Source organism: Haliotis cracherodii, unplaced genomic scaffold (assembly GCF_022045235.1).
Source record: "Haliotis cracherodii isolate W230 unplaced genomic scaffold, xgHalCrac1.p SCAF_6, whole genome shotgun sequence".
Classification (NCBI taxonomy): Eukaryota; Metazoa; Mollusca; class Gastropoda; order Lepetellida; family Haliotidae; genus Haliotis; species Haliotis cracherodii.
Genome location: NW_027266319.1, coordinates 32,026,517 through 32,043,058, shown reverse-complemented (window position 1 = coordinate 32,043,058; position 16,542 = coordinate 32,026,517). Strand labels below are relative to the sequence as shown.

Sequence of the window (16,542 nt, the reverse complement as noted above, 5' to 3'; positions counted from 1 at the left end):
TTTGTTCGTTCCCAGATGGCGTGGATCGTTGTTAATGCTTTTGTTCACTAGTTTGTCTGATCCAGGATCGATCATTTACAGGCCTTTGTGATATAGCTTGCATAATACAGGGGATATTCGCAAAAAGTCAAGTAGGAAGAAAAATACCTTATCACTTGTGTAGTTTGTCCTTCCGCACAAGCTGCACAGTCGTTTCTTTGTTACTGTGACTTATTGAAAGTCAGAGTTTGTTATTTTTGCGAATAGTGAGTGAGTATGGTTTTACGCCGCTTTTAACAATTTTCCAGCAATATCACGGCGGGGTACACCAGAAATGGGCTTCACACAATGTACCCAAATCGGGAATCGAACCTGGGTCTTCGACGTGACGAGCGAACGTTTTAACAACTGCCTATTATAATTTGTTTTGTCGGAAATCCAATACGGCCAACAATAAGCACAATGGGACAATAGTTCGCCTTGGGAACGTCAAAATTCACTCACTAGACACTATAGGGTCACAAAAAATGTAAGTGCGTGGGGACCCTATGATCCTTCTCGACTACGCTGTTCAAGAAAGAAAATGAAAATGTATGACATGTTTACCCTATACACAATGCAAAGAAACACATTTGGTGACGTAACGTTATCCGTTTGTAACGCCGGCCTTGAACTCTATATGGATGACGTAATAACGTACCCATCTCGACAATATGCATTATGATGTCATGTGACCAATGAGCTCATAGTAACTATAAACCTTTGTTGGTAACATTCCATTTCCATATTTGAATCACTTGATCGATCTTGCATCAGACAAACTAGTGAACGAAAGCATGAAATATACAATATATATTCAATATATATTCAATATTATTATTATTATTATTATTATTATTGTCGCTCTAATAATGCATATCCTATATCAATTCATAGTAAGAAATCTGTCTTGTTGAAGGCTTGAAATGAAGACAAGTTATACAATTAACGTTTTGCGAGATACTACATATTTTTCAGGATTTTCCTGGTTGATAGCACGGCAGTGAATAATCGTGACCTTTTATTGGTGGTCCTGATTTTAGCTACTTCCGGTTGCTTGACTCGGTAAATATTGACACTATTCCACAGTAGCAGAGCTGCATGTAAGTCAGTTTGTCGTGCTTACGTTAGTGATTCTGGTTACAACACAAGTTTACGTTTAAATTTACACAACTGTAACAGCGTGTTTTGTCTTCGTGACAAAAATTGTACGTGGTTCATTTCCTAAACTCCTCAAATTTGACATGTCGTTCATAATTCGATCACTTTCCTAGTGCATGGTGAGAAGCTCTTCATGAGTGACGGGTCACGTGGGCATGTTTGACTTGAAGAGTGCATCCTCATTAACAGTTGTATTTTTCATCAGTTTTTGAGACATGTTGACAGCTTCGTTAATGTTAATTACTCGTAGGGTTTTAATAAATCTTGTATCTTATCTCATTGTTAATAGACAGATGTAATTTGATATAGGATATGCATTATGAGAGCGACAATAATAATAATAATAATAATAATAATAATAATGATAATATTGAAATTAAAATATTGTTGAAATATCACATTTTGTAGTTTCTTTGTCTGTTTCTCTATGGTAGTTTTGTTTCTTTTCTGAAGGATTTATGTTACTCAATTGTGTCAGTTAGAGGAAAAAAGAAAGCGATTTACATTGATTGTATATATATATATATATATATATATATATATATATATATATTATATATGTGCAATTTTTTAGATTTGCAGGTAATGATAAATAATTTAATGAATGTAAATTTAATTTGGACATATGTCTAGTTCAGACTTTATCATTTACCAGCTGTGGTCACTGTCTTATAGCTGGAATATTGATGACTGTTGTGTTAACCAACCACTGAACATGTCATTTGGAGATCGAGGAATGACATGGTAGAGAGAAACATGTACTTACAATTTTCAGGCCTGTCTGGTGACATTCTTTTACCAATCACTGTTTGGTAAAATAAACAGGTTACACAAATTCCACTAACAGGTAAAAATTGTGAAATATCAGGTTGGTTTTGAAAATAATTACTAGTATTTATTAGGTATTCTGTCATCTTCACCATGCTCACTGATGATGCTGATTAGAAGGGACATTTTATCATCCGCAAAATGTATTGAAGCCCCTTCCAAATCATATTCATATAAACACAGAGCTGTATATAAGCACTGTTGCATAAAATACTGCTAAAAAATATTCAAAACCCAATTACCATGATTACCGGTACTTTCAATTAACATGCTAACAGACAACGCATGCATTAAATGAAAAACTCAAAAGTATAAAAAAACAGCACCTTTAAATACCCAATGAAACTTTTTCAGCATGCGTACCAAGGAGCTAATTTCCTAAACATAATTACAAGATAATTTACTTTCCCAGTCAAGCCTATATATTGAGAACAGTCATATACACCTAAAATATTATTTCATTTCATTAAAATCTTAAAATGTTCACTCTTTTTGGGAAAAAAACAATAGAGTGATGAATAGATGAGTGAAGAAATATTGGTTACCCAATGAAAAATGTAATAACCCAATTAAAATAGAAAACCCTAGAGTAAAAACTCAATTGCTCAAAAAGTTATCTGGAGCTCTGTAAACATGAAACAAACACACAAGCACATTGTCGTGTGCAAACTAATGCAATATGAGGAAATTATCAAATGATAACATTATTTCCTTGATTAAAACAGTTATTTACATTGTTTGGGGATATGATTTAAGGCTGTAACCATGGCAACCTAATCAAAACTTACAGGAAGCACTGTTCATCGTAAGCTTTTACATTTTCAACTTCTCCTGTGAAACCCTAAAGGATGATGCTGCTGATGCCAGTAACCATGGTAATGATGTCACTGACCATGCTGACATGCTGTTCGCCAGGTCCTACTGTTTGGTTTTAGACGTGGGGCCAAATTCCATGCCATTTTGACAGTGTACTTCTTGCCCAGTAACGTCATGTCGAAGACCCGGGTTCGATTCCCGACATGGGTGCAATGTGTGAAGCCCATTTCTGGTGTCCCCTGCCGTGATATTGCTGGAATATTGCTAAAAGCGGCGTAAAACCATACTCACTCACTCACTCACTCTTGCCCAGTAGACCATGTACATGGTAGGGGTGACATGATACATCAGTGCACCGGTGCATTGTGAGTTTTCGTGTGTCGATACGAAACCCAATATCTCTGTATCGATACAAATAAATTAATTACTACTCATTTAATTAGCCTAGCATTTTTACAGGAAAATGTGTTGTAATTAGCGTTTCAAGTTCACTACTAAAAATAGCCATTACGAACATGTGTCTACAGTCAGCTTTTCCTTTTGAACCTGCTCTGAAATATTTATTGTCAAGAAGTTTCCATGTGAATTTGACGCACGTATGTGTATCGCGATACGTATCGTATTGTGACCTCTGTGTCATGACCTTGCTGTATTGTTTCAAGGTCAGGGTGTGATGTATTTTGCTGGAGCATATCATCGTGGTCAGTTGTGTCATAACTTCTATTTATTTTCAGATTTATGGTGCATGTGTTTCTATTGTATCACCTAGCTATATGATCTCTATTGTGATCTGAATATCAATGACAATGAATGTTGCAAATTTCCAGGCAAATTAGGTGAGCTACAGCATGCACACAGGGACTCATTGTTGAAAAGTAAATGTTGATCACAGTGTTCAGTATTAAACATGGAAGTCATGGCATTCATGTCATCAAACTATCAACTGTTATCCATACTGTAGACGATACTATTGGTATTTTTAATATCCTATCAATTTAGTACTTTTGTGCGACAAGCAATTGTGATAGTTTGATTTAAGAAATAAAGTTTGCTGTACCGCCATGTGTAGTGTCAACATATATATAGTTTTGCCCTGAACTACCATATTAGACGTAATAAGTGCCCAAGGCGATATTTGCTAATATATTGGCAAGTGAACAATCCCAATTAGCCCCCCTTCCGATTGATCAATGTACACAAGACTTATTTATTTGAGTATAATACGCACTTGTGTGTTATATGCACCCTTAATTATGGGCAATTAAATTCTGGAAAAATGTATCTGTCGTATATAAACTGTCGGCATAAGCCATGAAATTTATCTTTCAACTCTGTTTTGTCCACCAAAGTAATATTCTAATAAGAGCCCCCTATTTCTAATTTTGAGAGCGCCCTGGGCGCTTATTACGTCGAATACGGTATTTATAATTATGTTTGTCGGCGGTCTGTAAAAATTCGAGTCTGGACCAGAAAATCCAGCGATTGACATCATGAGCATCGATCTACTCAATTGGGATACGATGACATGCATCAACCAAGTCAGCGAGCCTGACCCCCTGATCCTGTTAGTCGTCTCTTACCTCAACCATAGTCACCTTTTACGGCAAGCATGGGTTACTGAAGACCTATTCTACCCCGGATCTTTAAGGGCCCTAAACTATTATAGTTAAAGCATGAGGATGCTTTCATCCGAGTGCTTTGATGTTAAAATAGCTCAGAGCAAATCTACTTTATTACACTACACATGGGGGTAGAGACAAGGCATAAACAAGAGGCATGCTTCACTTGATTGCCAAGACTTCTACTGATGTCATATGAGTGCTCCTAGTCAGAACCCTTTTCTTTATCATGTTTATCATGTTTATCGAAGGGATTTCAGTGTTAGATTGAAGAAAATCAACCATCAGCTCCTTGAACTTTATATATTTTGTAGCAAAATAGGAATATTAGTCGTATACAACTTGCAGCCTACCATGATATACAGTGATTCAATAAGGGTGTGTGGTATTAATGGTACACCGGTATATTGTGCTGCCATTCTTCAGCAATATGTATTGCAAAATGTTTGTAAATGTAGCAATATTTTGGGGCAAATATAAATAAGTATGTTCCTAATCGATATGGAGATGGAAAATAGTATCTTTCTGATACGACTTGTCTCTGACGATCTTTTTATCAATTAGGTTGTTCACATCATGCCTATGAAGCAACTCACAGCGATAGCCCATTCGTGGTGCTCTCTATACCGAGAGTATAATGAAGGTGTCGCTTGCGCTACCATATGACTGTATTATCTCCCTTGATCATTGCTGGGATGCAAAATGGCAGATGATTTCTACATCGTCCCATATAAGGGACACTGACTGATGGTATCTGACATTAATAACGGGATCGGTTGGTTAGACTGGCTGACGTGGTTGATGCATGTCATCGATCCCAATTGTGTGGATCAATGCTCATGATATTAATCACTGGATTGTCTGGTCCAGACTCGATTATTTACAGACCGCCATCATTTAGCTGGAATATTGCTGAGTGCAGCGTTAAACAACAAACCAACCAACCAGCCATGAAAATGTAAACTGGCAATATGCCGGTATTGCAGTAGGTATTCAACACAGGTTAAAGTATGGCAATATATTGCAATACAAACTCCAGGTCAATACACAGCCCTACAATTGAACATGTTCAAAACGCCATACTTCCAGGAGAAAGTGTATAGGACAAACTATTTTGGGTTGGATAAAAGTCTGGTAGGGTCTGGTGTACCCTCTGACACTTGTCCTCGACACTAATTGATCCTGGTGATACGGCTGTGTTATACCTGACCTGGAATAGGCTACTTTGGTGCTGGCGCCAGCTGTTGGCAGCTGTGAGAGAGTGATTGTTATAGTTTGTCTGTTTCATTGTGTTGAGGTTGTTGATTGTGTATGATCATGATGATATTCTCTTCATAACATGAATATCACACAATATAGGAGACAATGCTCCCTCATGGCTGATGGTTTGCTGAGGATATAGACTCTGAACAGCTGCTGCAGTATTAATCTCAACGATCTCTTTCTGTGTAAATATACTCGCTGCCAAAAGAGACGTGAATACCATACATGTTGGTTAATATATGTACACGCAATCAAGTCTGGACCAGACAATCCAGTGATTGACATCATGAGCATCAATCCACGCATTTGGGATCAATGACATGCATCAACCAAGTCAGCGAGCCTGACAACCCCATCCCGTTAGTCGCCTTTTACGACAAGCATAGTCGCTTTTCACGGCAAGCATGGGTTGTTAAAGACCTATTCAGGGTCGGTGAATTGGTTTATGCATGTCTGGTCCAGACTTCATTATTTACAGACTTCCATCATATAGCTGGAATATTGCTGAGTGCGGCGTTAAACAACAACAACAAATAAACATTCTATGGATTTTGTTTCTTTTTGCAGTGAGTATATAGGCCATATATACCAGGGTTTTACATAGACTTGTAAAACTGTCATGATGAGGCACCACATATTTTAGTGTTTTTTTCTTCTTCTAAGTCATCATTTAAAAGAAAATGAGGCCCTGGTGCTTTTTGACAGGCAGTGCAAGCGCTGTCAAATGCACTTTAGCTGCAGCATGTGCAGGGGGTGCTTGACAGCGAAATAGTGGTCAGTAGTTTATAAAACAAATATTCTTATTATTCTGTCTTAGTGAACTTGTTGTGTCAGTTATGACTCCTATCAAAAACATTTCAGGAAATTATTGCATCAGGAATTATGTGACATGTAAAATCCTGATATATGTATTTTTTCATGATTCTATTCCCCCACATGGGTACGTTGTGTGAAGCTTATTTCTGGTGTTCACCGCAGTGATATTGTTGAAATATTGCTAAAAATGCTTAAGACACACTCACTTATGTTTGAAGTGATGGGTACTCAATATATCATGATATACTGATATTGATTGTTTGCTAGTAAGATGAGGGTCAGTATGAAGATAATATGTTTTATAAGTGTAAAATTGTGACTTCACACTGACAGTATTAACGTCACACTGAGAGCAGTGACCTCACATTGACAGTAGTGACTTCAAACTAACAGAAGTGACTTCACACAAACAGTATTGCCTTCACACTGACAGAAGTGACTTCACACAGACAGTAGTGACTTCACACAGACAGTAGTGACTTCACACAGACAGTATTGACTTTACACTGAAAGTAGTGACTTCACACTGACAGCAGTGACTTCACACTGACAGCAGTGACTTCACACTGACAGTATTGACTTTACACTGACAGTAGTGACTTTACACTGACAGCAGTGACTTCACATAGACAGTAGTGACTTCACACTGACAGTATTGACTTTACACTGACAGCAGTGACTTCACACTGACAGCAGTGACTTTACACTGACAAAAGTGACTTCACACTGACAGAATTGACTTCACACTGACAGCAGTGACTTTACACTGACGTAGTGACTTCACACTGACAGAATTGACTTCACACTGACTGTATTGACTTTACACTGACAGTATTGACTTCACACTGACAGAAGTGACTTCACACTGACAGTATTGACTTTATATTGACAGTAGTGACTTTACACTGACAGTATTGACTTTACACTGACAGCAGTGACTTCACACTGACAGTATTGGCTTCACACTGACAGCAGTGACTTTACACTGACAGTAGTGACTTTACACTGACAGCAGTGACTTCACACTGAGAGAAGTGACTTCACACTGACACTATTGACTTTACACTGACAGCAGTGACTTCACACTGACAGCAGTGACTTCAAACCGACAGCAGTGACTTCACACTGACAGTATTGACTTAACACTGACAGTAGTGACTTTACACTGACAGCAGTGACTTCACACTGACAGCAGTGACTTTACACTGACAGTATTGACTTCACACTGACAGTATTGAGTTCACACTAACAGTAGTGACTTTACACTGACAGTATTCACTTTACACTGACAGTATTCACTTCACACTGACAGTAGTCACTTCACACTGACAGTATTTCTTTCACACTAACAGTAGTGAATTCACACTGACAGTATTGACTTTACACTAACAGTAGTGAATTCACACTGACAGCAGTGACTTCACACTGACAGTAGCTACTTCACACTGACAGCAGTGACTTCAACTGACAGTAGTGAATTCACACTAACAGTAGTGACTTTACACTGACAGCAGTGAATTCACACAGACAGCAGTGACTTCACACAGACAGCAGTGACTTCACACTGACAGTAGTGACTTCACACTGACAGTAGTGACTTCACACAGACAGCAGTGACTTCACATAGACAGCAGTCACTTCACACAGATAGCAGTGACTTCACACTGACAGCAGTGACTTCACACTGACAGCAGTGACTTCACACTGACAGCAGTGACTTCATACTGACAGCAGTGACTTCACACTGACAGCAGTGACTTCATACTGACAGCAGTGACTTCACACTGACAGCAGTGACTTCACACTGACAGTAGTCACTTCACACTGACAGTATTCACTTCACACTGACAGTATTCACTTCAAACTGACAGTATTCACTTCACACAGACAGCAGTGATCATGTGAACTTCTCGCTGGCTGTTTCAACTTCTCACTGACAACATCATTTCTGAACAACAGAATCTATTAATATGAACATAATTTCAGGGAAGCAGTGAGTATCTAATTGCAAAACATATTTTGCCCACCTGAAACGGCTTTTCAATTCTAACAATGATACAAATCAGGCTGCTTGATATTTTATCTGGACCTTTTCAACATTGAAAGTATCTGGTCGCAGGTGAGGCAGTGAATGGCCATAGTGTATAGCCTGGGACAGACTCAGTATCGCTGGTGGGGCATACTATGTGTACTGTGCATCCCTGATCATATACTGGTGAACAGGCTGGCAGTACCATTGTTATGTCAGTGTTGAGGAATTAGCTGAAGTAGTACTTGCTACCATGGAACCCATATATATCAGTTGGTAAGTTTAGTCAATACTGATGGTTTTGTTTTTGTTTGTTTGTTGTGTAACCCCGCACTCAGCAAAACTCAAGCTATATGACAGTGGTCTATAAATTATTTGAGTCTGGACCAGATAATCCAGTGATTGACATCATGAGCATCAATCCACGCAATTGGGATCGATGACATGTATCAACCACGTCAGCTCGCCTGACCACCCGATCCCGTTAGTCGCCCCATACAACAAGTATGTACCAATTGTAGTCCGGATCTTGATGGGTCGAATACTGATGGTGTCTTGGTCAGTATCAGTACTAACAGTTGTATTGATGGAAGTTTGAGGCGACTTAATGGATCAGATGGTCATACTTGATTCTGTTCATTAAGTATCATTATGCTGCTTTATAGGAAGCACTTGTTTGTCAGGTAGGGCCTCGATTATTAAGAGGCTGCGATCCGTGAAGATCCGGGGTAGAAAAGGCTTTCAGCACCCCATGCTTGTCGTAAGAGGCATCTAACGGGATCTGGTGGTTAGGCTCGCTGACTTGGTTGATGCATATCATCTATCCCAATTGTGTGGATCGATGCTCATGATGTCAATCACTGGATTGTCTGGTCCAGACTGGATTATTTACAGACTGTCATATAGCCGGAATATTGCTCAGCGCCACGTTAAACAACAAACAAACAAATGAAGCCTTGACCTGCTTGTGTTTCAGCCATGATCTGCTTGTGTTTCAGCCATGATCTGCTTGTGTTTCAGCCATGACCTGCTTGTGTTTCAGCCATGATCTGCTTGTGTTTCAGCCATGATCTGCTTGTGTTTCAGCCATGGTCTGCTTGTGTTTCAGCCATGATCTGCTTGTGTTTCAGCCATGGTCTGCTTGTGTTTCAGCCATGATCTGCTTGTGTTTCAGCCATGATCTGCTTGTGTTTCAGCCATGATCTGCTTGTGTTTCAGCCATGATCTGCTTGTGTTTCTGCCATGATCTGCTTGTGTTTCAGCCATGATGTCGGGGGAGGGAGGAGGGGACAGCCACGTGGTGGAGGAGGACACGCAGAGCAGCTACCACAGTCAGGAGCAGACCGTCGTCCTCATTGACAACATGCAGAAGCTGCGTCTCGACTCCAGCTACACCGACATCATCATCAGCATCGAAGGCTGCAAGTTCCCCTGCCACAAGGTCGTCCTTGCTGCGGGATCCCCTTACTTTAAGTCCATGTTCTCATCAGGCATGGAGGAGAGCTTCAAGGATGTGATCGACATCAAACAGATAGATGCATCCGTGTTTGAGCACGTGCTTCACTTCATCTACACTGGTAATGTGAGCATGACAGGCGCCATTGTCCAGGAACTGTTCAGTCAGGCTCATCTGTTCCAGATTCTCACTCTGGTGGAGCTCTGTGTCCAGTATTTCCAGCAGAACATGAACGATGGTAACTGTCTCGCTGCAATGACTCTTGCTGACATCCATGCGCACAAGCCCCTTTATAACTTCGCCAAGAAGTTCGCCTGTGAACATTTTCCAACTGTAGTTTTGGATGACGATTTTTCCAAATTGTCTGTGGACTGTATTGTAGATCTGTTGCGAGACAGACGTCTCAATTGCCAGTCTGAGGAGCAGGTGTTCGATGCGGCAGTCAAGTGGCTCGAGTCAGACTCTGAAAAGAGACTCACCTACAAGTTCCAGGTCCTTGAATGTGTCAAGTTCCCACTGATCAGTCAGAGCTACTTGATGGACGTTGTTGTCAAGACTGGTCATCTGTCTGACGAGGACAAAGGGAAGGAGTTATTGGAGGAGGCTGTTTTGTATCACACTGTCCCGTCACGCCGCCATATGCTCCCGTCATACCAGATCACACCTCGCTATTCCTTTCCATACTGTGAGAGTGCCATCCTACTAGGCGGCCGATTGATGGATGGGTTGAGTAATGATGTGGAGTACTACAGATCTGACACAAAGGAATTCTGTTCGCTTAAAGCTCTTCCTTTCAAAAAGAGAAATGAATTTGCTGCTTGTGCTATTGGGAATGAAATCTATGTGTCAGGGGGCCTACGAAGCTCGGAATTCTGGAAGTATGATCCGACGTTTGAAACATGGTTGCGAGGCTCTAACATGCTGCACGCTCGGAGGCGCCATGCGATGTCTGCGGTAGATGACCTCATCTGTGTTCTGGGAGGATTCGATGAGGACAGGGTTCTGGCTTCCATCGAGATGTGGGACAAAAAATCAAACAAGTGGGAAGAGGGAGGGAACCTGATCACGGGTGTAGAAAACATGGGCTTTGTGTCGTACGGCAAGAAGATCTATTTATTCGGGGGCAAGAACAATGAGGAGATGGTGACAAACACGGTCCAGTGTTACGACACCGTCAGCAAGACGTGCAGTGTCCTACAGAAGGGTCTGCCAGCTAATGACATGTGTCTCACGGCATGTGTCCTCAACAACCAGATCTATGTTGTGGGACTGGAAGGTGTGTTCGGGTTCTGTCCAGCGTCCGACACCTGGGACATCCTCCCCGACATGAGCTACCCCAGAGACTTCGTCAGTCTGTGTGTCTTGGATGAAAAGCTTTATGCCTTTGGAGGTCGGCGTCGAGGCGCTAAGGACAACTTGTACTCGGATGTGATTGAATATTATGACCCTGAGAGCACCAGGTGGTTTACATCTGGGAATATCCCAGTTCCGATGTATTCCTATGGTTGTGTGAGGGTATTCCTGTGTCAACAGAGGCGGGAACGTGCCCAGAGCCAGACTGAGAGGGTGCAGCAACCATCCTGCTAGATGTGTGTCTTGACATCCATGCTGCAAGGTGTATTAGGGAATCCACCCTGCAAGGTGTGTGTCCCGGCATCTATCCTCTTAGGTGTGTGTCTTGACATCCATCCTGCTAGGTGTGTGTCTCGGCATCCATCCTGCAAGGTGTATGTCTCGACATCAACCTCAGCATCCCCCCTGCTAGGTGTGTGTTTCGACATCCACCCTGCTAGATGTGTGTCTTGACATCCATCCTGCAAGGTGTGTGTTTCGACATCCACGCTGCTAGGTGTGTGTCTTGACATCAACCTCGGCATCCCCCTGCTAGGTGTGTGTTTCGACATCCACCCTGCTAGGTGTGTGTCTAGGCATCAACCCTTTAAGTTGTATGTCTCAATTTCAGAAAATTCTTTACATTTGTTATAGATCTTATTTCCTGCAATTGTACAGAACATGATTAATGCTATTTAAACAGAAATTCGATTGTTGTCGTTTAGGGAAGTTATACATATATCCTGCTGTATGGCAATATTGAAATCAAATCTCAGTCAGCTCAAACCCCGCTTTTATTAGACTGATGTGTTGACGTTCATGTGTACTACCACAATCACAGATACTGTCTGTCCGAACCCCTTATGTGAAAGATGCATTGATGTATTTGATTGCTTTACTGTCTTTTAGTGTATTCTCTTGTCGGCATCCATCATAGCATTGCCATGGAGTATGTTACCATGGTTACCTGTTCCATGAGCACATCCAAAGACTGAGGTGTCACACACAAGCCACAGTATGGCCCAGTCGTTTAAGGACCTGCATTTCGCTGTGCAGAGTTGCATCCCTTTGGAATGCAAGAACCCTGTGATCTTGGGTTCAAATCCAGGTTCGCCCTGATTATGTTTCTAGGTTTGCAAGCACCATACCCGTGCTCGTAGTTTTCACCAAAGTGGTAAAGGTCTGAGGTCGGAGGCTTTCCTCCCACATTAAGCAGACATGCTGTGATGTAACTGGAATACTGTTCAAAGCGGCGTTAAAATCCAACTCACTCAAGGCAATATAAACCATGTTTTGATTAACTGATGTAGATTTGTTTGTGATTGTTTTGGCCTGTTTAATTGGCTCTTGACTACATATCATATCTTTGATAACTTTTGTTTTAAACATGGGTATTTTTCACTCATATTTACCTCCTAATATTATTGATTAAGGTTGATCCTTCAATGAATTTCTCCACTAGTGCTATTATCATGATTATGTGAGTTGTATCGTATCTTCCGTATCAGTAAACTTCCAAATCATGATTCATGCGTACCATTGTTAGGCCAGACCTTTAGGGAGTGGTTATTTATGGATCTTTGGCTTAAAAATTTGGAGTGATGTTGTACAAAACAACCTTAGTGCTTCGACTGTGGTAAGTCTGTGTTAAGGTATAGGAGTTACGATCATCTTAGCACTAAGATCACTTTGTACAACAGCACCCAGGTTGGTAGGTAAAAAGACCTGAAAAGATAAGTATGCTAATTTCAAGTATATCTTTTAAATTCTTCAAAATATTAACTAGGTAAGAAAAGAAAAAGTGGGGGTGGGAGGAATAGAGGAAGAATTTTTTTTAGAGTTACCTGCCTTCCATTGTAAACGAGATCTGTTAAAAAAAATTCAATAAATTTTTAAAATGTTGTAATTACATAGGATTTTAATAATTGATTCATATTGATAGCAACGATTAATGACAGTAAATTACTTATACTGGTCAGTGGAATAAAAAACCCACTGCTTTTTATTTTTAATGGGTCTTTTTCACATTTCAATTTTTTGGACTCTGCACATTCGTAATCCATGTCTTAAAAAGGTCTGGCATCATGGAGTAAAATCCCTTTGTAAACCTGGAGGCATTCACAGCAGTTATCATCAGGAAGGTGAGACTTCTGGATTAACAGGATCCAGCCTAATGAGGTTTGCCTGTAGAAAGGATGACATGGATTTGGTTTACAAACAGCATATCTGTGAGTATAATTGTCTGTTGTGAATACAGTATCACAGAGAATGGATGGTAAATAGTTTTTCAACTTCTGTAAATCTTTGTCATGTTCATCTAATTCATTAGATCATGAAGTCTGTTACCATTGTTACTTAGGTATTAGGGCTGGGACAGGTAACTCGGGTACTCGGGTCGGGTGGGTCCTGAGTAGGACCCGGTTCTTGGTTGATGCATGTCATCGATCCCAAATAGGTAGATCGATGCTTATGACGTCAGTCACTCGATTGTCTGGTCCAGACTCGATTATTTACAGACCGCCGTCATATAGCTGGAATATTGCTGAGTGCGGCATTAAACAACAAACAAACAAGTAAAGTAGAAAAATACATGGAAAGTGATTATAAATATGCCAGTATGCACAGTATGATTCAAAAGTTATACCTGGAGATTCAGAAATTGGAATAGTAAATTATCAACCTCAATGAGAATGAAGGTGCAAATTACACCTGCTTGCTATCTAGGTCAACAAGTAACATTCACCAAGTTTGAAGGGGGTCAAAGGTAGTCTTATGGTGCTGCAATTAAATTCCAAAAGGGCCCCTTAAACTTATGAGTGCCCTCTGGGTCACACACACTGAGACAAATACATTTCTTTTCCTGTACATGAAACTTAGACTTGCACAAGTCTGTAAGGCATTGATTATTAATTTAAATCATAATTCCTAAATTATATGAATAATAATAAGTTGTGCTTATAAAAGACTGGCAGCCACTTACCTAGACTTGCCTATTATTAGGATGAATTTACTCTACATCCATGGACTTATCATTCAGTACAGACTTGGAGCAAGGCTAATAAAACTTGTACCATTGCCAAGCAGTCTTGTCAGGATGTACTGCTTAGGACTGCCTGAGACCGCTCCAGACGGCTCCCTGTAACAGTACATCATCAAGACAATGAGGATATGCCGCCCTTTTATATTTGTGCTTCTGTTTCTGACATTACTATGGAAGCCCTTGAGCATTCTCTACTGTCCTCCGGGTCTGTTTATTTTTAGGGTTTGCACGGCTGGGATGGTGAAATTAATACAATAGTTAACATTCACATTGTTCAGTGTGTTTAAAGGGACACTTTGCTACAAGGTCTAATGCAATTTTCTGCCAAGGTCTAGACATTGACAGGAGGCATGGGTGGCCCAGTCGTCAAAGGTGCCACAATTCGCTGTGCAGAGTTGCGTTCCTTGGGCACGCCAAAAACCCATGATTGTGGGTTCAAATTCCGGTTAACCCCGATTATGTTTCTAGGTTTGTCAGCACCATACCTGTGCTCGTGGGTTTCACCGAAGCTGCAAACGTCTAAGACCTGCATCACTTCGTTCTTTCCTCCCACATCAAGCTGACACTCCGCGATATAACTGGAATACTGTTAAAAATGTCACAGACTGAACTCTTCCAGTGCTTGGTGTAAACCCAACTCACTCTCTAGACATTAAAATTGATACCATGTATGACACCTAGACATTGTTTCTGTGTAATTAGGGTTATCAGGAACTGCGCGTCATAATATGTAACCTAGCAGCCCCAGAAACGTTCATTTTAGGGTTGTAATTTAAATATGCTGGCACTGCCCATTAGCTGGACCCAGTCCCCCTTTAAGACACTAAGATCTATGATAGCCAGGAGCATGCCATAAAATATCCACCACATATACTACAACTTGTGATAAGGATATTCCTCGTATTTCATAACGTGCTAATCTGATTACGGAAGCCCCTGTTCTAAGAGAATTCGATACTGATAGGGAACATAGACTTTTATAGCTTTAAGTTAGATCAAAAAGTTAGTAGACATTATCATATGGAGTTGTTATCTTGCTTTTTTAATAGCATGTACTATCTTCAAATCCCTAAAAAAATGAGTAGTATGATATTCATATTGTTACCTAGTGCGGCGTTAAACAACAAACAAACACTACCAAGCAGCACCATATCACATCATTTTATTGTTCCCAAGTACCTTCCCTGCCGTGATATTGCTGGAATATTGCTAAAAGCAGCGGAAAACCATACTCACTCACTCACACACTTTCATGGCTAAAATACACATGTGCCTACTCCTACCAAAACACATAACACATGCATCATGTAAATATGTCAACAGTTAACATCCAGAAGCCTTGATCTGTTTGTATCAATAATGCCCCCCCCCCCCCCCAAGATATCTTGTTTTGATCAATTTAGATGAAAATATAACAATTATTTAATGTGGCCTTTGTAATAAACCTCAGGAAACCTGACATTCCTGTACTCCGATGACTGAACAGTTTGTTTTTAAAACATAAAATACACCCATTATAACATTTTTATAATTTTTTTGGTAAATCTAATTATTAATGTATTTTGGCCTAATGGCATTTGTAGGGCAAAATGTGCGATGTGAAACAAAGCATTAAGAACACATGTAAAACTAGCCATGATTGTGGGTTGACCTTATGAGGAAACAGTAACAGAATAGATGTGTGCTACCAGGAAGAATGTGCTGATCCCATTTTACTGCCGTGACCCATTTTACTGCCATGATTTGTTAGGCATTGTACACTAGTTCTTGTTAGATCAGTGTATCAGGATACAAACTTGTAACGCTTTCATGTTTATCCTTACTTCAGGGGCGGTCGGGTAGCCTAGTGGTTAAAGCGTTCGCTCGTCATGACGAAGACCCGGGTTCGAATCCCGACATGGGTACAATATGTGAAGCCCATTTCTGGTGTCCCCCGCAGTGATATTGCTGGAATATTGCTAAAAGCGGCGTAAAACCAAACTCACTCACTCACTCCTTACTTAAATTTTTCAAGTTCATATGCCTTTTTTTACAACTACTTTGCCTTTAAGAAAGCTGTAATTGGTTGGTTGGTTTGTTGTTTAACGTCGCACTCAGCAATATTCCAGCTATATGACGGCCGTCTGTAAATAATCAAGTCTGGACCAGACAATCCAGTGATTGA

General features: G+C 40.4%; 1 protein-coding gene across 1 annotated transcript; it reads left to right on the top strand.

The window, feature by feature from the left end:
- Positions 1-1,091: 1,091 nt before the first annotated feature.
- LOC139444614 (kelch-like protein 24) lies at positions 1,092-11,593 on the top strand. The gene is made up of 2 exons (XM_071225523.1): positions 1,092-1,121; positions 9,813-11,593. The coding sequence occupies exon 2, from the start codon at positions 9,815-9,817 to the stop codon at positions 11,591-11,593; it is 1,779 nt and encodes a 592-aa protein (XP_071081624.1). The 5' UTR covers positions 1,092-1,121; positions 9,813-9,814.
- Positions 11,594-16,542: the final 4,949 nt, after the last annotated feature.

Bases quoted from the DNA above. Each gene is read 5' to 3' on its own strand.
- LOC139444614 (XM_071225523.1), top strand. From the start codon at position 9,815: ATGATGTCGGGGGAGGGAGGAGGGGACAGCCACGTGGTGGAGGAGGAC.